The sequence below is a fragment of the Drosophila guanche genome, unplaced genomic scaffold, assembly GCF_900245975.1.
Source record: "Drosophila guanche unplaced genomic scaffold, DGUA_6, whole genome shotgun sequence".
Classification (NCBI taxonomy): domain Eukaryota; kingdom Metazoa; phylum Arthropoda; class Insecta; order Diptera; family Drosophilidae; genus Drosophila; species Drosophila guanche.
The window spans coordinates 11,489,656-11,515,498 of NW_022995744.1; the positions used below are offsets into that span (position 1 = coordinate 11,489,656).

General features: G+C 46.5%; 6 protein-coding genes across 18 annotated transcripts; 4 read left to right on the forward strand and 2 right to left on the reverse strand.

The window, feature by feature from the left end:
* Positions 1–722: 722 nt before the first annotated feature.
* LOC117580272 (ensconsin) lies at positions 723–11,810 on the reverse strand. 11 transcript variants are annotated; one of them, XM_034266715.1, is made up of 16 exons: positions 11,671–11,810; positions 10,931–10,984; positions 10,634–10,801; positions 9,452–9,708; positions 9,252–9,391; positions 9,000–9,115; positions 8,240–8,488; positions 7,392–7,532; positions 6,225–6,896; positions 4,685–4,858; positions 4,453–4,625; positions 3,541–4,389; positions 3,241–3,471; positions 2,781–3,178; positions 2,557–2,717; positions 723–2,489 (listed from the first exon to the last, which is right to left on the reverse strand). In XM_034266715.1, exons 1-16 carry the CDS (start codon positions 11,759–11,761, stop codon positions 2,473–2,475), a joined length of 3,891 nt encoding a protein of 1,296 aa, XP_034122606.1. In that variant the 5' UTR covers positions 11,762–11,810; the 3' UTR covers positions 723–2,472. The 11 variants fall into 11 exon arrangements, with proteins under 11 accessions (XP_034122606.1, XP_034122608.1, XP_034122609.1 ...); XM_034266717.1 differs by having other exon boundaries at positions 6,543–6,896; positions 11,671–11,809; XM_034266718.1 differs by lacking the exon at positions 10,634–10,801 and having other exon boundaries at positions 6,543–6,896; positions 11,671–11,809.
* Positions 11,811–12,053: 243 nt separating this feature from the next.
* On the reverse strand, positions 12,054–13,248 carry LOC117580274 (replication factor C subunit 2). The gene is made up of 2 exons (XM_034266727.1): positions 13,012–13,248; positions 12,054–12,951 (listed from the first exon to the last, which is right to left on the reverse strand). Exons 1-2 carry the CDS (start codon positions 13,174–13,176, stop codon positions 12,121–12,123), a joined length of 996 nt encoding a protein of 331 aa, XP_034122618.1. The 5' UTR covers positions 13,177–13,248; the 3' UTR covers positions 12,054–12,120.
* Positions 13,249–13,508: 260 nt separating this feature from the next.
* Positions 13,509–15,084, forward strand: LOC117580275 (ras-like protein 2). Its single transcript, XM_034266728.1, has 3 exons — positions 13,509–13,690; positions 14,428–14,515; positions 14,573–15,084. Exons 1-3 carry the CDS (start codon positions 13,610–13,612, stop codon positions 14,980–14,982), a joined length of 579 nt encoding a protein of 192 aa, XP_034122619.1. The 5' UTR covers positions 13,509–13,609; the 3' UTR covers positions 14,983–15,084.
* Positions 15,085–16,131: 1,047 nt separating this feature from the next.
* Positions 16,132–16,620, forward strand: LOC117580276 (adipokinetic hormone). The gene is made up of 2 exons (XM_034266729.1): positions 16,132–16,264; positions 16,326–16,620. The coding sequence occupies exons 1-2, from the start codon at positions 16,193–16,195 to the stop codon at positions 16,503–16,505; spliced, it is 252 nt and encodes an 83-aa protein (XP_034122620.1). The 5' UTR covers positions 16,132–16,192; the 3' UTR covers positions 16,506–16,620.
* Positions 16,621–17,174: 554 nt separating this feature from the next.
* LOC117580277 (vitamin K-dependent protein C) lies at positions 17,175–20,654 on the forward strand. The gene is made up of 7 exons (XM_034266731.1): positions 17,175–18,398; positions 18,606–18,775; positions 18,833–19,169; positions 19,238–19,537; positions 19,597–19,808; positions 19,886–19,957; positions 20,205–20,654. Exons 1-7 carry the CDS (start codon positions 17,717–17,719, stop codon positions 20,343–20,345), a joined length of 1,914 nt encoding a protein of 637 aa, XP_034122622.1. The 5' UTR covers positions 17,175–17,716; the 3' UTR covers positions 20,346–20,654.
* Positions 20,655–21,995: 1,341 nt separating this feature from the next.
* LOC117579569 (venom protease) lies at positions 21,996–25,099 on the forward strand. Of its 3 annotated transcripts, XM_034265491.1 has the most exons (6): positions 21,998–22,302; positions 23,297–23,466; positions 23,552–23,807; positions 23,869–24,262; positions 24,326–24,401; positions 24,465–25,099. In XM_034265491.1, exons 1-6 carry the CDS (start codon positions 22,200–22,202, stop codon positions 24,990–24,992), a joined length of 1,527 nt encoding a protein of 508 aa, XP_034121382.1. In that variant the 5' UTR covers positions 21,998–22,199; the 3' UTR covers positions 24,993–25,099. The 3 variants fall into 3 exon arrangements, with proteins under 3 accessions (XP_034121383.1, XP_034121384.1, XP_034121382.1); XM_034265492.1 differs by lacking the exon at positions 23,297–23,466 and having other exon boundaries at positions 21,996–22,302; positions 23,595–23,807; XM_034265493.1 differs by lacking the exon at positions 23,297–23,466 and having other exon boundaries at positions 21,996–22,302; positions 23,628–23,807.
* Positions 25,100–25,843: the final 744 nt, after the last annotated feature.

A 25,843-nucleotide genomic window follows, 5' to 3' on the forward strand; every position in this document is an offset into this window, starting at 1 on the left:
GTACGAGCTTTGGAAATAAGCTTGGCTCTTTTTACCTGCTGTCTATACCTTTCCATCACAGCCCATGCGGCTCTCCAACTCAGTTTTGCGTTTCAAGTATGAGCTTAGAGAGCAATGAATTCTCTCGCTCTCATCATCAGCTGTTTTGAACATGATGATGTCACAGACAACTTTTTAACGGTTGATTATATTTAAACAGAGTGCAGAACACAATAGAAAAACCATGTTCACTTTTGCTGGAATTCCTACAGCAAAAGATTAGATAGTAATCAGTATCTCTATTTTGGTCTATTTCCTGGTTCCTATGGCTTGTAGCTTATCAACAGAACTATTCCAGAATTCCATGCTCATGACCACAACATTTTGAGGGACTTTTCTGGAACCGATCAAGGCTAATGATACGGGATGGAGCAACTCATTTCAGTGTTTGCCTTGAGAATTAGTTACAGTTTATTCACATAAATATATATATATTTTTAGGTAATCGTATAAATTATGCAATTTTTGTGTGGTTATACGATAATAAGCGAATTTCTTTAGTGTTCTCGTGTGATACTAAATAAATAGAGGGGATTGGATTTATTGCTTACATGTTCTGTTGTTTTGTTGTTCTGTTTGTTCTCGTACTCGACTCGTATTATTAGATATAGTACAATACATACTTCAGCTTGATCGTTTAAGGTATTGATTGATTTGTGTGGATTTTGCGTTTGCGTTTGTCTTTTATGTTTTGATTATATCGCCATTAGGTTTATAACATAGGAAAGCATTAATTAACTAGAAGTTAGGGTTCATTAGTTGCATACATATATTGCCATTATTTTATTATATTAATCTATTAACGGATTGGGGCTTCCACATGCGAAACACTCAAATTGAATTCTCTTACAACTCTTACAATTCTTCCATCGATCTGTCCATATCGATCCAGATCCTACGATATTGTTAAGGCCCTTACGCTCAGATACAAGTGGGTGTGGCACACACACACACAGACTGAGTGTGTGTGTGTGAGTGATATCGACTATGGGATGATTCATTATTATATACTATATAAATTTGATTTATTTTTTACAATCTGTTTTTGCATGTTTCTGATTTTACGAGACAGTTAACGGGGAGGAGGACAAGTACGTGGGGGACGATGACGACTCTTTAAAAAATAATCATAATTTATTTTTGCACATGGATAAATACAATTACAAATATAAATGTGTATATATAAAAAAATGTGATACCAAAAAATATATACGTAGACGCAAAATAGATAATATACAGAGAACTTTTACTATAATAAAAAGGGTGACATAAGCATAATCAGATTTTCGACTCCTACTACAAAAAATAGTACAACATCGTACAGGACTCCCTCCTCATTCGCATTAGACCTAGGCGTGTATGTGTTTGTGTGTGTTACATCCAAGCACTGATATCTCTGATTACAGTGTCTAAATATCTTGTGTGTTTATGTGTTTGTTTACAGACTACCTATATATCTGATCGACGGATCCATATGGGGATGGATTGCCTACAAAACAGTATCAGTAAGTAATTTCAATTGAATTTTTTGTTTTGTTTTGTTTTGTTTGTTTGTAATAAATAATACCGCACGATTCGTTGGCTCAACGTGTTATAAACTTAACTTACAGAACAACTGTGCAAAAAGTTGGGCAAATTAAAGTGTGGGGTGAGCAGTAGTATTGCATGAGGGCCTTGGGATCTTGCGGGTTACTCTCTGTATGGTATAGACCATAACTTGTCTGGGTACCGCTTCTTCGTTTTCCTCGCTCGGGGAATCTCGCATAGTTGTTTAAACTAGGGGGTTTGTCTATTAATTTGTTATATAATTTGCAATTATATACGCTGTCCGTCGGCGTCTATTCTGCTCAAGTTATACTCAGTAACATGTAAACATGCACTTGCGACTTTTGAAGCGATTGATTTCGTAATTAAATTAGCTCGAAACGAATCGAAAATTGCATCAAATGTTCATTTTCTTGTATCTTTTATCCTTAGCTTTAAATGTAGTGCTTCACAAATAGATTTCTTTGATATTGAATTGCTTCGCAAACGATCGATCCCCGAACATTGCGGTAGGGATGGATGGATCCCATACCACTCCTCTCATTCTCACATAGATATTTTCTCTTTGCTTTTCTGATCTCTTTTAGGGGTTGTCTTAGTTCTTAACTAGATTTACGTGCAGCTGCTTCACATTTCTTAATCATTCCTCACTCACATGCTTTCTCCTTTTCGATTCTCTTCCTATCTATATAATGTATATATATATATAGGTTTTTATAAGCTTTTATGTTTTCCTGTTTTCAGTAGTAACCATAATTTGTCGCACTCTCGCATTCGCATTCCTATATAGATCTCTTCCTATGAATAAATACTCCCAACTCCACACACATTTAGCTATATCATGATTTAGGTTTAGAAAACAATCAGGTTTTGGTTTCCTCATCCAATTCACAGCAACGATATATCTGAGGAGATAGATTTTTTCTGTTTAGTCGAGAGTTTGGGGAAAGTAATGAGGGGCGGGGACTGAACCTTTATTCTCGTGACTATCAGCAGTGACTAGCGTGGTGGTTGCCGCTGTGCTCGTCAGCAAGCTGTTATTGTTGTTCAGGTGTAGATCTTGTGACTCGATGCTCAGGTCGATCAGCTGCGTGGTGACCGGAGCGACGGCATCCTGCAGCAGATTAATGTCGCTGCAAATAAAATATATTGGAAATGATTAGATATATGGAATATTTCGCATAGAAGTCACTCACTTCTTGTTGTTCACATTCTCGAAATGGCCACCATTGCCATTGGCCACCGCGGGGGGGTTGGTGGTGTTGCTGCTGCCATCAAAGTCCGCCAGCAGCTTGCCATTGCTCACCTGCTGATGCTGCTGCTGCAGATTCTTGGCGTTCTCGTCGATGATCATAGTGGAGAAACTGTTGATCAGCGAATTCTCCTTGTCTAGCACCGATTGCTCGTACATCGCCTGCTGGCTGTTGGGAGTCGCCTCCGAGGAGGCCACTTCCACTGTGGCCACTGCAGTGCTGGGCGATCCACCGGCAGAGTTGTTGCTGCTACCGCTCACGCTGTTGCTGTCGCTGCTGCTGCTACCATCAGCGGGGGCTGTCTCCGTTGCAGCCGCGGGGGCTGCCTTATCATTAGATTCCTGCAAAGGATTGAGAGTTAGCTTTCAACACTCTCTCTCTCGTCTCCTGTGGGAACTACTACCTTAGAGGGAGTAGCAGCGGCTCCGGCCTTGCGGGTGCGTGACATAATCGCTTCCACGCGCTTGCGTCGCTCCTCACGCTCCTTCTCCTCGCGCTTGAGGCGCTCGGCCACCTCGATACGCTGCTTCTCTGCCTCCTCCTTGGCCTTCTTTTCAGCCTCTTCACGCTCCACGCGCTGTTTCTCCTCCTCTTCGCGTTTGCGCTGTTCCTCCTCCTCCCGCTGTTGGGCTTCCTGCAGGCGGAGAGACAATCAAAATTATTAATGAGCTTTCAAGTTTCCTTCTATAAGTGGTTCCCTTACCTCGATGGCCTTGCGCAGACGCTCTTCCTCGCCGCGCCTCTGCTCCTCTGCCAGGCGTGTGGACTCCTCCTCGAACAGACGCTGGCGTTCGGCTTCCTCTTCCTGGGCCTTGATTTCGGCCAGACGTTCGGCTTCGAGTCGTTGGCGCTCTAATTCCGCCTGTCGTTCGGCCTCCTCGCGGGCCAGGCGTCGTCTTTCGGCCAATGCGGCCTTGGCCTGCTCCTCGGTCGTGATCTTCTTGGCCATCATCGATGCGGTCATCAAGTCAGTGCCATCGCCGCCGGCGTTCGCTGCTGGCGGAGTCAGCTCTCGCACCTCCGAGTTCTCCTTGCTGCGCGACGGCTTCTTGGGTGCAGCTTGAGGCTCCAGTGGTTGCCTGGGCAGCTCCTCCTTCTCAGTGCCCTCGTCGACCTTTTCCTCCACATTAACAGAGCCAACTAGCGAGTCTGGTTGCACCTGCATCTGTACGAGCACATTCTGTTCCTCCTCCTGCCTGGAGACTTCCTCTGTCTTAACAGAGTTTAGTGCCTCCTTTTCCGCCTTGCTTACAGCGGGAGCAGGGGCGGGCGCATCCATAGGAACTGGCACCTCTGCGGTTGTCTTTTCTGCCTCCTTGGCCACACCGTTTTGGACCGCGGGAGCAGGAGCAGAATCAGGCGCTGCTGAGGCCACTTTACTGGTGGTAGTTGTGGTGGAGGTGCTGCTGCTGCTAGCAACAATCATGGACCTGCTCATGGCAGAGGCATCTCTAGTTTTCGGTTCCCTGCTAACCCTGCTAATACGCTCAGAGCTGGCAGTGCGACTCGACAGAGCCTTGGAAGCAGATGATGCCTTCGGCACCAAAGGTTCCTGGAAGACCAAGAGGAATTATTGAATGAGGATCTTCCTGCGAATGATTAAACGAATACATACCCTCTTTGAAGGCGTCTTCTTCTCGGCACTGTTCAATCGAGATGAGCTGGAGGTCACGATCAGGGAGGTGGACATCAAGTTTGCAGTTCGTTTGGGGGTCGTTTGTGCGGATGGTGAGGCGGCTGTTGCTGTCTTTACAGGCGGCTTGTGATCCTTCTTCAGTTTGTTGATCTCTGTAGGGGGTTTACAGAAAGGTTTAGGTAGACTCTTTATAGAGTGTGATTGGACTTACCTTCTAAGGACATGCCGGTGCCGGCAATGCTGGCCGGCCTGGGCTTGCGTGGCGCCGTGGCTGGTCGTCTGGGCACTAAGCCAGACGTGGACAAATTAGTTGAGGTGGACATGGCGCTGCCGGGCCTTGAGTTGTTAAAGTGTCCGCCTGGCGTGGCATTTCCTGATCGCGAGCCTACAGAATCGAAATGAATTTAGTGTCGGTGCGAGGTGAGAGACGCCTCTCGGGGAGTCGGTGAGTGGAGTGGGGGGTGTGTCAATATGGATGAGCTTTATAGTATGTGAGGGGCACCAAACCAAGCTGCTTTGTGCATTGTGACCGTCACCAGAGTTGGTCGTGTGTGTGTGGGTGGGTTGGGGGAAAAGGAAAGTCACACAAAACCATTTCTAGACACAAGTTAGCCAAAGAACCAACAGACAAATGATCCGATCGGAGTGGGGACACACAGCGAGCGAGACACAAATTAAAATACGAGAACATATACCAAGGACCACAATAAAATAATAGTAACAATACCTAACCCAAGTGTTTTGTGTTGTATATGTATATAAATAATAGGTATGATTACAATGTTAAATGATGGCAAAAGTATACCAACCATAAGAATAATATATAAGTAAATGAATGTACCGCTTAACCATTTCTAAAAGGGATGCTTAACTATGGGATAACATACGAACGAAACGACCGACAAATGGCGACACTCAGCAAACAATATGGACCCAAAATTCGTTGAAATAGCCAATAAAATGGATGGCACATGAAGAATATGAAGTATGGAAAATATAATGGATCCGACATAAATGGAGGTCTAGAGACAGAATGAAATTAATGTTGAAGTGCGTTTCAGGAAGTATCTGCTGAGATTGTTAAGAGAAGGGTTTCAACAGAATAGATAAGTCTGGTAGTGCAGTATCTCAAATTCAGTTAGCAATCATCTTGAATAATTGCCAAATACTAAATAAAACTGTACAAAAGATCAATCTGTTTACAGATAGATTCACAAATGAATCAAAAGCAAAGGAGATCTTTCGATCTAAGCTCATAGCTTAGAATATATGTACATAGCCATTGTATAGTCACATTTGAAACGCTCTTTTGATGTAAATGAATCGTTGGAATGAGAAATGAAATGGCTCCACAAATTGCTGCTCAAATGAACTGGAGAAAACCTCTATCTCATCGGTCGTTCTACGTACAGTATGTCTTCTATGGATCTACGGGATAACCAAAGTTGTGTACGTGTGTAATATGTGGTCTCTGTGTTTGTGCCGTGGTCGAGAGTAGTGGGGGTGAAAGTTCAAGTTAGCCAATTGTAGTGTGCTATCGGTAAATATGTAGTACTTATTCGGGGTAAATGGGCAGATAAATGACAACGCCAGCCGCGATTAGAAGAGTATTTATGTGTGTGCGAGTGTGTGTGTGTGGTGTGTAGAGGTAGTGTGTGGTTGTATTGGCTGGTTTTCGTTGTTGGGTGGTTGAGTAGTATGTTCAATGGTTGTTGTTGGATAGTTTTGTTTTTTTGTTTAATCGCACACACCTGCATTTACTAACAAACTAGAAGAGTTCATGAGCAACAATGAGTTGGGATCGAAATCGAGACAACGGTGGTAGGGGTTAGTAGAAGTCGCATATTGCTGCTGCTGATGGCCTGCCCGCCTGGCGATCGAGGCGTTCGAGTAGGAGTAGGATGCGGAGGATGAGGCTTGAAATGATGATTGAAGATATTTTTTAGTTGCTGCAGTTTGCAAGCCAAGTGTGGACTGTCGGTGCTGGTTGTGGTTGTGGTGGTTGGGTGCTGGTGTAGTGCCATATGCCGACCACGAACTGTGGTTGCTTATCTGTGTCATGCTCTTACTGGAGTCACGGTGCCCGGCACTGCCCAACGGCCGGAAGCTGGTCGAAATTCCGCCGCCCAGCGAATACTTTCCGCGATCCCGATCCCGCTGCCCACCCGCCAGGTGGGTCATGCTTCGGGACATGATGCCGGTGGCACTCGAACTGCCGCTGCCAGCGCTGCCTGCCCGACGAGACCGAGCCGTGGATCCGGCTGCATGAATGCGCCGTCCCACGCCCCCCAGCGAGGCCGTCTCGTCGAGCATCTCCAGTTCGCTCTCGCGCCGCTCCCGCTCCAGTATGGCTCGCACATGCTCCCCGTTGCGGCGTATGGGCTGGGCCAGCTGGTCCAAACGATTCATGGAGTAGGCCCGTCCTGCGAGTCAGTTGAAAGTTGAAATTTGAAGTTGGTTCATGAATCAAGAGTCTCGCTGCTGGATCCTTATTTTATAGCTATATACATGTACATATTTATACAGGAGACGGCACGGATATACATGTGGGGGACAAGCTGCTCTACAAAATGAGAAAGTGAGAAAACTTCGTGTGTGTGTGTGTGTTGGTGTTTTGGTGTACGTGTAGGTGCCTCAACAGCATGTGCAGGCTTCCCTTCTTCTCTCTTTCCATATACATAATGCATATCATATCCCTTCTCAGACTAAGCAAGAACCCAATAACATACAGTCGCGGGGGTGGGAGGGAACTGGACCATTGGGGAATCTGGCACCTACGCAATGGGCTAACCGAATGAGGCTGATCATATGATGAGTAGCTGGACAATGAGGAGGCTGATCGCTGGGATGAGTATGTAGTATGTATGTGTAGAGTATGTGGGTTTGCAATGATCGATCGATCGCTGGGTCAGTCTTACCTGGGGTTCTGGCTGGCGTGGTGCTCAGGGAGCTGCGCGAACCATAATGCCCGTCTCGGGGGCTGGGTATTGTCGGCATGAGGTCCGTTTTCCTGCGGTAAACGCTTCGGAACACGATGGGTGATGTGTCAACGCTATCTTCTGTAATATTTTGTTTGTTTGTGGGTTTTGGTTTTTGGATACAACGGTTTTCAAGTTTCTGCTCTTACTGACAACAAAACTTATATGCTATCAACAAGAGAAATCAAAAGTAGGCAAAAATAGCGCAAAGAGAAAGCGTTTACACTGCGAACTTAACTGATGGTTGATGATCCATTAGAGATGATTATTGTATGGGCAAATATGCGAAGAAAGTTCTTCTTCAAGTCAAGAAACCTTCTATTCCACTTCAAAGTTCAACCTTGTGTATACGCTTTCCCATAAGGAAACAACCATGCTGAGAAATATCTAAATACGTTGAAAGATCATTTTAGAGGGCAAATGCTAAGGCTAATGCTGCTGCCGCTGCTTCTCTCTCTCTCTCTCTCTCTGAGTGTTAGAGCTGCAGCACAGAGAGGAGTACTAGGCAAGGAACGAGCGGGTGTGTGATTTCTGTACACAATTAGGAATTATTGGAGGAGCTTTTATACATCATGCAAAACTTAGGCGCAAACGCATGCCACGGTTACAGAGGGGAGGAGGAGAGACAAAGAGTTACGAGATTACGGCGGGGTTATTCGTTATTCGGGGTTAGGGTTAGGGCAAAAAAAAAAAAAACAATAATTGGAGAACACGAAACATGAACGTGGGTTAAAAACGGGAGAGAGCAGGGGGAACAAGAGCTTGAGAAGAGTAGTAGAAACCCTCACCCTTACGATACGAGTTATGGAAGCTGTTGTAGTTGTTGTTGTTGTTGTGGCTTGTTGCAGCTGTGGTGCTTGTTGCTGTTGTTGTTGTCATATGGGGTCTGTGCGCTGTTTGTTTGCTAGTGGCCGGACCAGGACCATCGATATTGATAACGCCACTGGCTATGGACAGGGAGAACCGCTTAGGCGGCTCATCATTGGAATAGCCCCAATTGAACACCTCATACATGGACGAAGACTTTCGGCGATGATCTGATGATGATTTTGTCGGTTTTTGTTTTGTTTTTGTTACAGAGAGAAAAGTGATCGTTACAGAGGTGTGTGAAAACTGTTGTTGCTTTTAGGTGCAAATCATACGAGTAGGAAGAGTATTCGAAAACAAAAAAGATTTAAAAATAAAAGGTGATCGTGCCGGGTGTTAAAATTCTTTTGGGCTGGGGTGTATCACATGTACAAGGTCTGGGGGGAGGTTGGTACAGTGATGCATAATCGATAACTTGGATAGATTATGGAAATATCTAGTTTTAAGTGGGGATCATCACACACTGAGAGCTTGTACCAATTGGTTCTAAGGTAAGAAATAACAATAACTGCAAAATAAAATGTAATCTCATTATGTGTGTGTGGTTTTGGGTTTTGGGTGTGTGGTGTGTGTGGTTTGTGTGTGTTTGGGGTCTCTAGAGTGTTCCGAGGGTGTGTGTTTGTGTGTCATTTGCTGGGGGGCAGCACCGTTCGCGTGGCACGGCACCGTTTTGTGACTCACCATCGTGTCTGTCCGTGGAGGAGGAGGCACGCTTCTTAGCACCACTGTCGGCAAGTTCTCGCTCGGAACTTCGACGTGTAAGCGAGGCGCCCGCTACGTTCGATATCGATGTAGACCTAAAAGGAATGCAATTGTACATATTAGCACACTAGAACTCTCGCTTTGCCATGTTCGGAATTAGATAATGATCTTCGCTTTCATTTTGCCACAGCGTAGTTTCACTTGGGCACTTCGGCACTCCCACAACCTTACCTGCGCTGACCCCAAAAGGCACTGGGCGATACCAGACCATAATCCGCAGGCACATCCAAAAGACGGGGCGTCGACGAGCCAAAAGCAAACCCAATTGAGTTTCTGTCCCTTTTCTTAACTTCTATTCTGGATTCACGTTCCTGTGGGATCAAAAATCAATTAGGCATTATTTTGGGCAAAAAACAGAGAGCGAGACCCACCTGATTCTTCTTAAGTATGTACTCGCGACGCTCCTTCTCGGCCTCAATGATGGCCTTCTTGCGCTCCTCCACCTGGTGGCGCTTCTCTGTGTCACGGACACGCATGTCCTCGATGCGTCGCCGGCGTTCCTCCTCTTTTTGTTCGCGATACCTTTGGGCCGCCTCTGCCTGGGCCCTCAGCTCCTCGATCTTTTTCTGTCTCTCCTCATTCTGGCGGTCGCGTGCATATTTTAGCTTCTCCTCTCGATCTTTGGACACTAAGAAAAGTTCGGATTAATTATTAAGTTTGCTATATTTTTAGGTGCTGATGAATTTTGAACATACAATTGAACAAACAAATGGGAGTTGGCAGGCAAATAAAAACTGGAGATGTGCTACCTGTGTCCAGAAATCAATAAAATCAGAAAAGCAAATCTTGTTCTCTTTTCGATTTTGTTTTTTTCTTTGTTTTTGGCATTCGTTGCCGGTGAATTATTTACAAGGGGAACGTGACGTCATTGACGCTGTGCGCTGGCTGGCTGGCTTTTGTGGGTCAATTGACAAGCTCACATGGAATGGGACTACATTACACTACACATACAACATACAATAACAAATGGCACGCACACGAACACGAGACGAATCATACACCCCCGCAGGCCCGGCCCCCATTCCACCCCTGATATTCGCAAATGTGCAAAAAAGGCAACAAATGAGAAGGAAAGAAAAACTGAAACTGTAAAGCGCACATTTCTGTGATATATTAAAATGACATTGAGGCGCAGAGGCGACAAAATCGAGCAAAGATTATTGTTAGCAAGCAGGAATGAAAGTTCCAACTTCCAGTGCCAATTCCAGGCAGATACTCGCCCCATAATCGACTATTATTTGCGAAAGAACAGTCGGCCTTATCGCCTTATCGACTGGCAGATATTATTGGAATTCCATGACGTAATTACCAGTAAGAATAAAGAGCCAAATGCACTGCAATTCAATCTTAGCCCCAATGGAAGGTCAGAGCTGGGGGAACACTTATCAGCGGACAAGGTCGCAGTGAAATATTTTGGGAGTGGATTTTCATGCCAAGATAAGGAGGAGTTGTCTCTGGGGGTCTGTTTGTTAGTGAGATCATGCTTCAGACAGGAGAAACGGGAAAGGCAGACGACAAGCAGACGGAGAGCCCCTCGATGGAATGTAAACTACCTTGAGAGTCATCTTCGTTGTTGCTGCTGCCGCCCACCTGAGCAAACCAGTGCAGAGTGTTGCCGGGGCTGCAGCTTGAGATCTCCGCTGGCATGTTGGTGGCGGCGGCGGCAGGTGCGGTGGATGTGAGCGCGGGTGCGTGGGCTGTCGGCCCAGTATGTGGACGTGCTGAGAGTGGATTATAGTTGTTGTATATATGGAGATAAATGGGTGTGTGTGGTGTGTGCGAGGTGGTCTATATGAAGTCTATGCCAATTTTATGTAACAAGTGAGAGATAAACTAAGTATTAGCTTTACCTTTTCGCTCGGCGCTGCCCTCGCGGCTTTCGGCTCGTTTAGATGTGTGTTCCACTGAAAATAAAGAAAGGATTCGATGAATTGGAGCTCATTTGGCGTTCGGCCCCCATTACAACTGCTTGCAATACCCGAATTTTCCGCACGATTTCCCCAAACAATGGCACGGCACTTACTCGAAGGAGACACGAAGAAACGAAACGAGTGGAATATGGGTAGGAAAATCAATTGGCTTCTGTGTTTTGCACTTGTAGCCAGAAAACACGCATTTGGCGGATGGGCGGACGAAGAGGACGGACAAACGCACACAAACAAACGCCTCAGCTGCAGCGCAGCTGCTGGCCACACGATGACGAAGCGACGACGGCAATGGTTGAGGCAGAGACGACATCAGCAGCAGCGGCGGCAGGGAGACAGAAAACTGTTTTCCTCTGGAAACATGAACTTATTTATAACTCAAACTCCGGTTGTCGGTTTGGGGGAAAGGCACAACAAGCACATAGAACACACGGCAGCAAAATTTCACCCATACGAGGGGGGCAAACACTTCTACTTCTGGCTTCTTAGTTTTTTCACATCGTTTGCTTTGGCTTTGGTGTGAGTGCTGCGCAGTCGACCAACAATTTTTAGACGCTTGAAACGCCTCATTACGCGATTCTCCGGGGGGGGTTTTTCACTATCCGTTTTCGCGCACAGGCCTATCCTTTAATGGGGAATATGTTTGGCCAATTTTAAATGCGTACCTTCTGGATTATTCGAATAATTTTCGTGTTGGCCCCCAAGACTCGCCATATTTCCTAGTGCTAGTGTTGCAAAACTGTCGATTCTTTCCATCGATAGTTGGTTATCTTCATTTCTATCACCTTTCTACTATCGGTTGGTCGCGTGTCATGGTCTGCCCGTCTCTATGTTAATGTATCGATAAGTTGCTTGTTTGCAGCTCTGGTATTTAAATTATTTTTACACCTGCAATTATTTATTTGTTTTTGAAACCATATTTAGTTTTTCATGTCAAAAACGTTTCCGTTAGATAGAAAATAAAAGGCTTTCAGATCTCCAAGTGACTGAATTGACTACAAGTCACGAGTTCACAGCTCTGGTTGTTGCAACAATTATTTTTCAAAAGTTAACTTTCCAAATGATTATTCATTGTTCTTAGATTAATTTTATATAAATATTGGCATCTTTTGGAACTAGTGCGACTCAGACACAATGCAAAGTCGGGCCAGCAGGGATGTGAGCTGTAACAGGGAATTTATGCCATCGACAATCTTCATGTGCGTGATGCCGATCTCTCGAATAAAGTTCAGCTTCATCTGCTCGTCGATGTTGAGCCGCTTGCAGACCCGGAATATGTTGCCAATTATGTCCTCCGGGGAGTAGCCGAGACTCCACAGCTTGGCCAGTATCTTGTAGGCCTTGTGGATGTCATTTACGGCACAGTGATGCAGCATTTCCTCCAGCAGTTTGGGATGCGGCTCATCGCACACCTTGAACACGTTCTCCATGCTAATGTTTCCATATCCCTGGGCAGTGGCCTGCAAATTGTTGAGACCCTGCCTCATGTCACCTTGGGCAGTGAAGACGATCGCCTCCAAACCCTCTGCATCGTAGGTTAGATTCTCCCACTTGCTCACCTCGATCAGCTTGGCCAGCACCTGGGCGTCTGAGAGCTTGGTGAATCGCAGCATAGCGCAGCGCGACTGGATGGGCTCAATGATCTTCTCGCTGGTGTTGCAGGCCAGGGCGAAGCGTGTGGTGTTGCTGTAGATCTCCATGGTGCGACGCAGCGCCTGCTGTGCGCCCTCCGTCATGCTGTCTGCCTCATCCAAGATAACGATCTTGTGCCGGCCCTTGGGCAGCGTCACCTTTTGCTGGGCAAACATCTTGATCTTGTTTCGCACCACATCGATGCCGCGCTCGTTCGAGGCATTCAACTCTAGCACAGCTTCCTTGTAGCTGTCTCCGAGAAGGATGCGGGCCAGGCACTGAATGGTCGTGGTCTTGCCAACGCCAGGAGGACCCTGCGGGAGTCATTCGTGTGTGAGTCGAGAGAACCAACAGGTGGCTATGCGTGTACTTACAGCTATAATTATGTTGGGTGCATTACCCTGCGTTGCGAAAACGGAGAGACGCGCCACCGTATCCTCGTTGCCCACGATCTCGTTGAACTTTGCGGGTCGATACTTTTCAATCCACGGCAAATGCGTCCGCTTTTCAGTTACAACAGGTTCTGGGTCTTCAGGCATCTTTTCGTTGAATTATATTTTGCAATTTGTAAACACAATTTTGCAATGGCGTGACAAATGCCGGCGTCTGACAACAACCTTGGCGCCGTGATTTTCACGAGTCACAGGTAACAGGTAACAACAAGTAACAGTTTGTTTGCTGTAGAATGAAAAACATATTACCCAAATGTTGTAAACGTTAGTTTATATGTAAATTAATGTCATTATAAATAATTATATATAATAAATATAATAATTATAAAATATAATTTTAAAAATATCTTTCGCAGTCACAACTACTTTTATCAAAGAAACTCACGAAACAGAAAACGTATAACCCCATCTCTAGCGTGAGCCTGCCGCGGGTGTTTTTTGTATCGTTGTTATCGATAGGCGCGTGCGGAAGAAAATAAAAAGATTTTAGCTGGCGATTCGAGTCGAAAATAATTGAAAAATGCAGATGCAAACGTACAAGCTGGTCGTCGTCGGTGGCGGCGGCGTTGGAAAGTCAGCCATAACGATACAATTCATACAGGTAAGGCCCTGGAGCGAAACATTGCTGACGTCGTCGCTCATCGTTAGGCCAGAGGGGAGGTGCGGAGCGACAAGTGGGCCCTTGTTTTGGCAAAAGCAACAAGCGAATAGACGATGATGATGTTGATAATGATGTTCGTCTGTGTTTGGAAATGCGTGTGCTACATATTTTCGAGCAAAGATCATCGCCGCAGCCAACTCTCTCGGATGTTGATGCCACACCCCCTAAACAGCCACGGGGCCTAGCTAGGGTCACCGCAACGCCAATGCCCCGAAAGTTGGAGTCTCGCTTAATGGGTGTGCCCCCAGAACAGAAGCCTGGTTGGGGTCGGTTCAACTCAGTTCACTTCGTTTGGGTGCGTTCTGAGGCCTGACATGGTCACGACCACGGTCGCTTTGTCCGTCCATCATCTAGTATGTGGAAATGCGCGCCCGATTCAATTTATTTATAGTTATTTGCGTCATCTCCATCTTTCGGATATACGTGTATGCACACGCAGACAAGCAGCCAAGACACCTCCAACGTACTATCCCACGCATACATGGCCGAAGATTTTCATCAAGATATAGAGCACACTCGTACTAGTGCGTTTTGTTGCCTTGAATGTTTTTGGGATGATGATAAAAGTGGCGTCTCGTCTCTGTGTGTAAACAAATCGGACGGCTACCGAGAAGCGCGTCTATCTAAATCTAAATCTGTGTGTAAACTAATTTATCTTCGTCTCTCCACCTTTGCAGAGCTACTTTGTCACAGACTACGATCCTACAATCGAGGACTCCTACACGAAACAATGTGTCATCGACGATGTGCCAGCCAAATTGGACAGTAAGTGATCCTTAACGATCCATAAGATGCATTAAATAATGTATTTTCCGTTTGTAGTTTTGGATACGGCTGGCCAGGAGGAGTTCAGTGCCATGCGAGAGCAGTATATGCGCTCCGGTGAGGGCTTTCTGCTTGTATTCTCGCTCAACGACCATTCCAGCTTCGATGAGATACCAAAGTTTCAGCGCCAGATATTGAGGGTAAAAGATCGCGACGAGTTCCCCATGTTGATGGTCGGCAACAAGTGCGATCTGGAGCACCAGCGGCAGGTGGGCTTAGAGGAGGCCCAAAACACGAGCAGAAACCTGATGATACCCTACATCGAGTGCAGTGCCAAGGTGCGCGTCAATGTTGATCAGGCCTTCCACGAGCTGGTGCGGATTGTGCGCGGATTCCAGATTGCCGAGCGACCCTTCATCGAGGAGGGATACAAAAAGAAGGGCAAGAGGAAGTGCTGCATGATGTAAGGATGCAGCAACAACACCAACAACAATGTAACGAGTATAACACCAAATTTTAAACACGCGTCGACTGAGCTATGAGAAGATCCGTTGAGAAGACGATAAACCTGAAACCCAGTAATCAGTAGAGCCAACAAAAAGTAACCCTGTAACACGTAACCAGTAAGGCAGCCCCCGAAACGAAGTGCATTTCTTATCTGCCCAACAAAAAAAGCGAACGAATCGAACAATGAAACTCAAAGTATGCGTCTACAAGCGACACATAAACACGCGCAAGAACGATTTATGTACAACGCCAGATGCAGACAGACAAACAAACAAGCGAATAACATATATACATATATATATATATACATAATTATATATTTTCTACATATATTTTTGTAATATTATTTGTTGGATCAACGACAACAATTAAGGACGGAATGTTTTCTATGATTATTACAGAAATTGTGGTACGCAAAAGGCCATTTGTTTTTACAAACAGATCCCCCAAGATCGTTGATTGTCATTCGTTGGAACGCTTGTTTCGATTAAGCCAAAATGTCATAATGTGTTATTGTAATTTGTATTGTTATTTACTACTAATATACGCGTACACGTGCACATATTTATACACATAATATATATGTATTGCTTACAATCCGACAAAAATTGAGTGCCTAAACAAATGCTATATTCCCCCTGGCCACTATTCCCCCACAACTCGCTCCTTTTGTACTATATAAAGCGCACAATTCACCCCACCCCGCCACCGACTCACTCGTTTTTAACCATAATTGTAAACATATTTTTGTACATGTCCCAAAGCAAGTCCTTAAACTACTCGTATGTGTTGTTTGTTTTCATTTTATCGCCAAATTGTATTTTCTTCGAGCCGCAATCTCGTGTTACTCTGTACACCGCTTAATTTAACGAACTTATTTAATGATATACATATATAAATGCCTATATTTAAATATATGTGTATATGGAATATATTTAATATTAAATATATGCGCAATTCTAATAAAAACTTGGAGAGAATCACAAACGCTTCCACGTAGCCGAATTTTTCAATGCGTCTCTGAGGAGGATTGATTGACGTCTCTTTAAATCTAATCAGAAACCTTACAAGTGCTCCACTAATTAGCTACAGGACCTGCACCCACTCCCTGTCTGGCTTGGATCTGCTATAAAAGCAGCAGAGAACTCTGTAACCAGCACACAACACAGAATGAATCCCAAGAGCGAAGTCATCATCATCGCAGCTGTGCTCTGCTTCCTGCTGGCCTGTGTCGAGGGTCAAGTAAGTTATCCTATCCAGCTAATGAGCACCGGTAACTAAACTAATATGTATCCCCTTTCAGTTGACATTCTCACCCGACTGGGGCAAGCGTTCGGTGGGTGGTGCTGGTGGCGGCAGCTCGGGCTCCTTCTTTGAGCCGCAGCAGGGCAACTGCAAAACCTCCAACGAAATGCTGCTCGAGATCTTCCGCTTTGTGCAGTCGCAGGCCCAGCTGTTTCTCGACTGCAAGCATCGCGAGTAGGAGAAGGCTCCAATCCTGAAGCTCCGATCCGAGAAGAACACACACACACAGCCACATACTTACCCACACATATACACTACACATATATATATCGATGTCCATATACTATACACACACGTTATCGAGGGTAGTCGTAGTCGGCATTTAGATTTAATGGAATTTCCGTTTGATATCCGTCTCTCTTCATTGATGGAGATCAATAAATAAGCGCATCTACAAGTTGATTCTATCTGATCAGCAGTCCCTGTTGGGTAATTCCTTGACCTTTCGGTGGGTGCTTCACCACGATTATCACCTTGTCACCTTGTCACCTGCCCTGCACCTGCCTTCACCTTTTCAAGTTCATCACAATTTTTGATCCGAAAAAAAGTAATGCATCCAATTAAACTGGGTTTAATTTCGAAAATTGCCCCATTTAATATGAGACTGAATCCACCGCCAGTGGATGAGGGTTTAAGTTCGGTTGTGCCAGTGGCCCACGAGTTCAGTTCGACGGTGAAGTTCATAGAATAACAATGCCTACGACCAGGGGCTCCCAACAATACCAAGTTTCTAGAATTCTATTAGTTCTTTTTGGACTTTCCCTCTTTACATCTATCCAACGTGAGTTTTGTATCATTATTATTGTATCTTGTCTACAACCAGATCGTGCCAATAGATCAAAGTGAGTTGTGATCGTGTAGTTTCATTTAATTTGTGTCAACATAAACAATACAATCAAATCCCATTGCCCATCTGTTGGGCCCCCCTTAATGTCCGTCATCTAAAAGTGGAAACACCCAATGATTGTCACAGAACAGACCACCCCGGCCCCGGAATGGAATGAGTGGAATGATGGCTGGGAGCTATTATCGGATGTCAAGCGCCAGTGGCCCAGATATTTTAATGCCCTCACTGAATTAACGATGCATTTCGGTGTGAATTCGTTTGCATTGCAATTATGGGGGAATTTCGTTGACGAGATGAAAATGTATGGCCATAAAAGAGCGAAAAGAAGAGGATAAATGACATTTAACAGTTCTATATCATATATAAAACTGCTGCAGAAAACTATCTGGAAAATGCCCATCAAATATTCCATAGCTACAATTTTGGGCCCAAACTTTGCCCTGCTGAACCGCTCCTGTCATATATGGTTTTGGGGGGCCATTCAACGATTCTTTGGATAATTGTGCTCCACAAACAGGCAAAATAATTGAATTAAAATCATTATGGGAATTACCACGGTCCACTTCTTGGCCAACATCAACTGGCGGCACAGTAGCCAACTTCTGGCCAAGCAGCACGGACGCGCCTGCGGATACGGATACGTGGCTTGGAAGAGTCATAAAATGGTACTGCTGGAAGAGTTCTGTGTGAAGGTGTACTTCTGGCCGTTCCTCTCGTACCTGGCCAGCATCAAGGGATGGTGTCCGTTGTATCCGCCAGGTTACTATCCCGTCTACACGTGGCCACAGCCACAGCCACAGCCACAACCGCCTCCGTTTCCTCCGTTGCCACCGACTGGTCCACTAATACCGCCTCCACCTGCTCTTCCGCCCACACCTCCAGGGATACCGACATTCCAGCCAACGCCACCGAACCCCCAGACACCGTTCACGCCACCGCTGATCACGACGAGCAGCAGCACCTCCACATCTACCACTCTGGCGACCACCACCACCACAACGGGAGTGACGACAACTAGCACCGCGGGAACCACTCTGCCCGTGCCCACCTGTCCACCGCAGCCATTGGTGTGCCTGCCCGGAGGCGTGCGCCCGCTGCCGAACTGTCCCTGCATCGATCCTCGCCAGAATGCGCCCCTGGTGGCCGCCACCGGTCTAGTCGGTTCGGATATGATGGTTTTCATGCCGCTCAATGCGGGACGGCGGCGTCTTCTTCGTCGACGGCGTCGTATTTACTTCTGAGAGTCACTCCCAATCCGCCCGCACCTCCCCCCAAACCTATCCCACAAAGAATCACCAAAACTTATAATAAACACAAACGATCACAAGCGAAAAAACAACTTCAAATCAATTGGCAAACTAAAAAGAACTCAAAGATTCCCCCAAACCCATCACAGTCCCTGTCACAGTCCTGATCTGCTCGTACTTACAGCCCAGACCTCCTGCCACGATGCTCGCTTTCGGCCAGGCAACTGTCTGCCTCTGACCTCCTGCTCCCACTTGGTGGAGGAGTACCAAAGCGAGGGCCAGTTGGCGGGGTCCAACGACTTTCAGACGTTTCTGGGTCGATCCATATGCGGCTTCGATGGCTCTACTTTTTTGGTAAGCCAAAAGGCAGCTACTCCCAGTCAATGGATTGATCTAACGACTCTCCTGCAGGTCTGCTGTGCCACGGATCGTTCGTCAAACGGCAGGAGCAGAAAGGATCTGCAGGTGACCACAACTGCATCCTCGGGTGTCTTTCATTTCTCTCCCCTAGCAGGCGGCAGCGGAAATCCAATTGTGCTTCAGCCCACACCGCCGCTGATGCAAGGCCAAGTGGTGATTAGACCCAGTCCAAATTATCCAGCGCCCACACAACCTCCGCCTCCGCCTCCGCCTCAACTTCAGCCTCAACCTCAACCTCAACCTCAGACTCCTCCGCAACAGCAGTTGGCCTGCGGCATCAGTGGAGCGACGTCGAACCGCGTGGTGGGTGGCCAGGAGGCACGAAGAGGCAAGCAAACTCTTGTACTAATCTTCAAGGAAAGACTCACTCATTGCTCTCTAAATTATTTGATGCAGGAGCATATCCCTGGATTGCCGCACTGGGCTACTTCGAGGAGTCCCATCGGAATTCCCTGAAGTTCCTCTGCGGCGGCAGCCTCATCCACTCCCACTACGTGATCACCTCCGCCCACTGCATCAACGGGCTGCTCACACTGGTCCGCCTGGGTGCTCACGATCTGTCCAAGCCCACCGAGTCAGGGGCCATGGACTTTCGCATTCGTCGCACTGTTATCCACGAGCAGTTTGATCTGACGTCCATTGCCAATGACATTGCCCTGATAGAGCTGAGTGGAATGACATCTGCATTGCTCACTGGTGAGTGGATAGTAAATGACTTAGAAATGGATTGATCTAATCATCATTGATTTGTCCAGCTAACATAGCTCCCATCTGCCTTCCCGAGGCGGCCAAGTTCCTGCAGCAAGATTTTGTGGGCATGAATCCCTTCGTTGCCGGTTGGGGGGCATCCAAGCATCAGGGACCCACGTCGCAAGTTTTGCGCGATGCTCAGGTGCCGATTGTGGCTCGTCAGAGCTGCGAGCAGAGCTACAAGTCTGTCTTCCGGTTTGTCCAATTCAGCGACAAGGTGAGCCACCTTTCCCCAGGGGAATCCTCCTCAGAGCACACGCATGGATACTACTCGTTTAATTAATCCTTTTTCAGGTGATCTGTGCTGGCAGTTCCAGCGTTGATGCCTGCCAGGGGGACTCCGGTGGACCACTCATGATGCCGCAGGTCAGTTACATATCTCACATGTTCAGCTCTTCGTCTGTGAGTCATTGAACCTGTTTTGGACACATCTGTGGTCTTTCGAGCTCCAAGGTGGTTCAGTCTGTGTCGTCGCTAATTGCCTGCGCACCCAGAGACGTCTGCTGAATCAGTGTCCAACAATGTTTTTGTTTGTTTATGAAAATGCGAGCTGGGATTTGCCAAAAAAACTTCTAACGGTCTATCTATTTCTCGATTTCCGTTCCACTTGCAGCTGGAGGGCAGCGGCTATAGGTTCTACCTGCTCGGCCTCGTCTCGTTTGGCTATGAGTGTGCTCGACCCAATTTTCCGGGTGTCTACACGAGAGTCGCCTCCTACGTTCCATGGATCAGACAGCAGATCTCAATGGGTTAGGAGCATCCCAGAAAGAAATATTTGCAGGGAGACACACAACATTTTATATTTAAAATCAAGAATAATTCCGTAATAAATTGTATATTTAAGTGTTCCCACTTGATTGGTTTTTAATTGTTTTTACATTCACTGAGCTATACTCGAGTTTGCAGTCATTAATCTTTCGGTTTAGGTTCTTGAATTTCAATCTCTTTAAACTTTTGGTTTTAGTTATTTTTGTGTGTAGTGATCTAACAATGCATGAGGTGTAGGCATAATGTTTTAAATATAAATCCTGACGCTTTCCAATTGCTGCTATTACATGAAGATTACGACTCAAAGGCCACAGCGTGATTATATCAGAATAATTATGTAAGTGTCTTGCGCCTATTACGTGAATCCGTCAATAAAATATCCAACGTTCCATTTAAGAATTCATTGGCGGAATAAACCAAAATCGAGTATAAATCGAGTTGTCATCTGTCGAGCCGGAACCGAAAAAGAGCAGTTCTTCGACTGCGATTGGAAATTCCCGAACTTGGGCCACCCGCTGGCACCTGAGCTGCATTGACAATCGTTCTGTGGTATTACTCATAATAGAATGCTTTATATTATGCCACTCTGCTCGGCTGCACTGTTCGCATGCCAATTGACTCGCGGCTGTAGCTCTCGCTTTTGGCAATGTCGATCGGGCATGCCAAGCACCATTTCCCATAGGGCGATCTATTGCTTAGTTCAAGTGCAAAATCAAACGATGCCGTCACTTGGCTAACACCCTTCACTTCCCTCACTCCTCCACTTATTGTGATAGTAGCTGTAATCTCTCAATCAGGGGAGAGCTTTTACGACGCGTGCATACAAATGCAATGTCAATGTTAAGCTTGATACGAACAGAGAACTGAGAGAGGCAGTGGCTGCTCTGCAGCAGACCGTAGCCAGAGGCCAGTGGCTTGGATAGGAGGTATTTCTAATAGTTTGCTAAGTGATTCCCAATTGACATGTCAACTGGATCCGTTTTAATTTCCCTTGATTAATGGCATTTTAAATGCTTGTTTCATTCGCCTAATTGAGTCACACAATTCTTGGGACTGGACCAATGACAAATGCGGAGCAAGGCGCCAAAACGGCAGACAAACAAAGTGACCTCACACACACACACACACACACACACACAACACACACACAACGCACACACGCTCTTGGCAAAAATCAATTGATAAAAATTACTCTTACGACTATCATTTGCCTTCTTTTGACTCATCCGTTGAATATTTCCCCATCCATTTCAATTCTCTTTTCGTCTAATTTTAGGTTTGCAAACTAATATTAATACATATTCGCCACATTTGGCGAATGTTATTGTGCTGGAAATAAATATGGTTTTAAGTATGGGTCTGGGAAAACCGCGTTTCCCGCCAACGGCAGAATTTGGTGATTTTTCCGGCTTGATTAATATACTTAGAGAGCGACGCAATTTGTGTTTTTTTCGCATCAAAATTAAAGTGAATCCCAAACAAAATGATCTCGTTTCGCATTCGCACCGCTATTCCGTTAGGGAGAGCTTGCAAGAGAGCGACGCAGCGCGACGCGACGCGACGCGACAATACGCGACCCGACGCAGTGAGAAATCGAACTGGGAGAGAGATTGAGCGGAGTGCATATAAAGCTCAGCTCAAGAGGCCGAGCTCTCAGCCCACACGAAGACGCCAAGCGATGCGAGCCGATGCTTTGGTCACGCAAAGCCACAAAAATTAACAAAAACAATTTATTATTAAACGAAGAAGCTTCGAAGATTCGCCCGAAGTCGGTTTTAGTTGCGATTTCGATTCAAATTTCAGTCTGATAACGGTCGTCGGACAGTGAACAGTGAATATCATGAAGTCGGTGCCTGGTGCCAGTGCTGTGATTACGCTCCTCTGCCTCCTCCTGCTCGGCGGGCAGTCCGCCTTCGCTCAGTTTAACAACCAGCGCAGGCAAGGTAGTTACTCGTACTCGTACTTAATTAGTAGAAAGCTTTTAGACCTGGCCACTAGCTATATCTATATCTATTCTATCTATCATATCTGTAGAACTTTTTACAATGTGATGTGAGCAAACAACTAATACGCGCCATCCAAAAACCAGTTCCATTAACAGCAACGAAAATCAGCATCACAATCCAAACTTAAACTAATCAAAGCTCGTAAAATGTTCAGCGAATTTCGTCGAATTTTTAATGGGAATACCTAAATTGGTTCAAATATTGATTTGGCTATCGAACAATAACATTAAGCACAAGGGACGCGCAAGGGTGAACCGCACATATGAACGGTCGAAGACAAGTTCATGGCAAGTTCGTTGCTCAAGTCTTTCGTACCATTCCCACCTGTCGCACCGGTTAATAGGCCAATTTGTATGAAGTGCGCAAAATGGTGTCTTAAGCTATATATTATATGTATATCGTGTATCGCTCATCGTGTTCAAGTTCAATTCCAGTTCAATTCAATGAAACCAGTCGCCAAGGTCGTACTCAGATGTGGACGTGGACTGATGGTTAGGCGTTTCCTTAGAGCTGCCTCGTTGTTTTTATCTTCGTTTACTTATGAGTGGGGTTTTTGTGTGTGTTGAGTTTTAAGTGTCAAAGTTTTTATTACAATATCTGTGCAAGTATACAAGTGCACAGAACAACGCAATTAGTAAATCGAATTAAAGGCTTTTCCCACTTTTCCAAATAGTATTTTTGGATTAAGATTCTTAGGCTCGTTGCTGGAATTGTTGAGAGCAGAACATCCAACTGTTTATTAACTTTAAAACAAGGAAATGTTAACCTTTTCAATGGGTTGGCTCATCTTTTACCTTACATAAGACCATCCAATGCTAACTTTTTCTAGAGCTTAACTCGAGCTCTAGAGCCACACAACTTGGCTTCCGATCCTTGATCTTCGTTTTCTAATGTGGAACCTTTCTGTTGTGGCAATCTATCTCCCTTCTAGTTCGTCAGAACTGCATCACTCCAGAGAACTACTATGGCAGCTGCGTGACGCTTACCTTCTGCCCCCAGGTGGTGAACATCTTCCAGAGCACAAATAAGCAGCGCGCTGAGCGCTATGTGATCGCTTTGCAACGCAGCTGTGGCACACGCAGCATCAATGGGGACCCGGTGGTAGGCAGCACACTCTTTCTCCTCATTTCATTTCTTTTGCGCCTGTGCTGAGCTTTTGGCTTCTCTTTCTTCTCCCCTTCGGCAGATTTGCTGTACTGCTCCGCAGCAGAATAATCAACAGACCACAGAGCGGCCACGCCCCAATCCCTTCTTTCCCACAGAGCGACCGTTTGTAACCGATCGCAACCCCTTCCTAGTCACGGAACGGCCATCACCGCCCACAACGACGACGACGACGACAACGACAACGACAACACGTGCTCCGGTTACGTCAGCACCGCTGTTGGATGTCCGTGGACCCACTTGCCGTGGACCGGACACCAAGCCTGGCAATTGCATCGGTGAGTAGATCCGTGGATTATTTTCCGCATCCTATAACCGCATTCTGCATTCCCGCAACAGATATCAAGAGCTGCCCCTTGCTGCTCGATCAACTGATTGCCAAACAGAGGGATGAAACCTTCGTGAGATTCCTGCAGGCCTCGCAGCGCATCTGCGGCAACCTTGGCTCCACCGTCTGCTGCCCCAATGGCCAGACGACAACGGTGGTCACTCCGCCTTCCCCGGTCGACATGGAGGATATACCTCGACGTCTGCCTAATGTGGAAGAAGGATGTGGCTACACGCTGAACACCTTCAAGAAGATCGTTGGCGGTGAGGTGAGCCGAAAGGGTGCCTGGCCCTGGATTGCACTCTTGGGCTACGATGATCCCTCCTCGTCGCCATTCAAGTGCGGCGGCACTCTGATCACCGCCAGACATGTTCTCACAGCTGCCCACTGCATCCGCTCGGATCTGTAAGTGAAGAAACTTTCCATCTCCCTGCGGATCTCTGACCCAAAACTTTAAATGTATTGCAGAATATTTGTGCGACTGGGGGAACATGATCTCTCCACGGACACGGAGACACGCCATGTGGACATTGATGTGGCCCGGGTATGTTCAATATCTATCCCCAATTTGTATTCCTCTTCTATTTTGAGTAATTTCTGCTTTCAGTATGTGTCCCATGCGGAGTACAATACCCGAAATGGGCGTAGCGACATTGCCATTCTGTATTTGAAGCAGAACGCACAGTTCACGGACAAGATCACTCCCATCTGCCTGCCCCAAACGCCACAGCTGCGTGGCAAGTCGTATGTGGGCTACATGCCATTTGTGGCCGGCTGGGGCAAGACCCAGGAGGGCGGTGAGTCGGCCACCGTGCTGAACGAGCTGCAGATCCCCATCTTCGACAACGAGCAGTGCCGCGAGAGCTACGCCAAGCAGAATCGCTACTTCACCAACGATCAGTTCGACTCTGCAGTCGTGTGTGCGGGCGTCCTCACGGGCGGCAAGGATACCTGTCAGGGCGACTCCGGTGGCCCACTGATGATACCCGAGCAGTACCAGAGCAGCGTGAGATTCTACCTGATCGGCGTGGTCTCGTACGGCATTGGGTGTGCGAGGCCGGAGGTGCCTGGTGTGTACACTAGCACCCAGCACTTTATGGACTGGATCATCGAGCGAGTCCAAGAGACGACGTAAAATATGCCATCACTCCACCTTTATCCAATCTATTTTCGAGCTATGTTTTAAGCTCTGTCCTCCCCCAACTCGAACTAAAATTCTTGTCAGACTCTGTGTAAGCGTAAGACTCTCGCATCTTGTAGAATTTCTGGCTTCTGGGTCTCTGGAATCTAGTGCAAATATTGACACTGGCCCTTTGTCTTGGCCTTTGTTCTCATGACACCGCGGCGATGTCTAATCCTCGGGCCATGTGCCTGAACGCAGAGACGTTACCTTTGAGGGTTGTGCCCTGGTGCCCTGGTTGTGCCTTGGGCTGATCCTCATGCTTATGCAAATCGAGGGCAAGACGCTTCATCAATCATGCTGGTAATGATCTTCGTGTCTTGGGCCACCCTTAGCAGAGGGTTATGTAAATGCGAGAGGATGCCTGGACATGAACTGCATTGTAATTGCATTGAGAGAAGCCACAAGCGCTGATTTGCATAGCTGATCGCAGGCTCAGAGATGTCTTCAAGGTTCCCTTCTATCGCTCGGGCGCCATCTCCAACTCTCGATGAACAAAAGGGTTGGACAATAAGAACAACCCCAGCCCCAACCTGAGCCGGGAGCAGATGAACAAAAATCAAATGCCAGACACAATGCAAGACGAATCCTTTAGAAGTCAGAACGCCTCCCGCGCATTTGTGGCCACATGGCATGGGGTGCTCGGTCGGTCTTTTGTGTGTTGCATCCACATTGTGATTCCAATCACATCTGGCAGATGATTTAGTGCTTAAGCGAGGAGAGTTCATTAAACTGGCTTTCCCCTGTTCACATTCATCTCTTTAAAATTAAGTTTCAGTCACAACAGCGAAAGTAAAGCAAAAGTG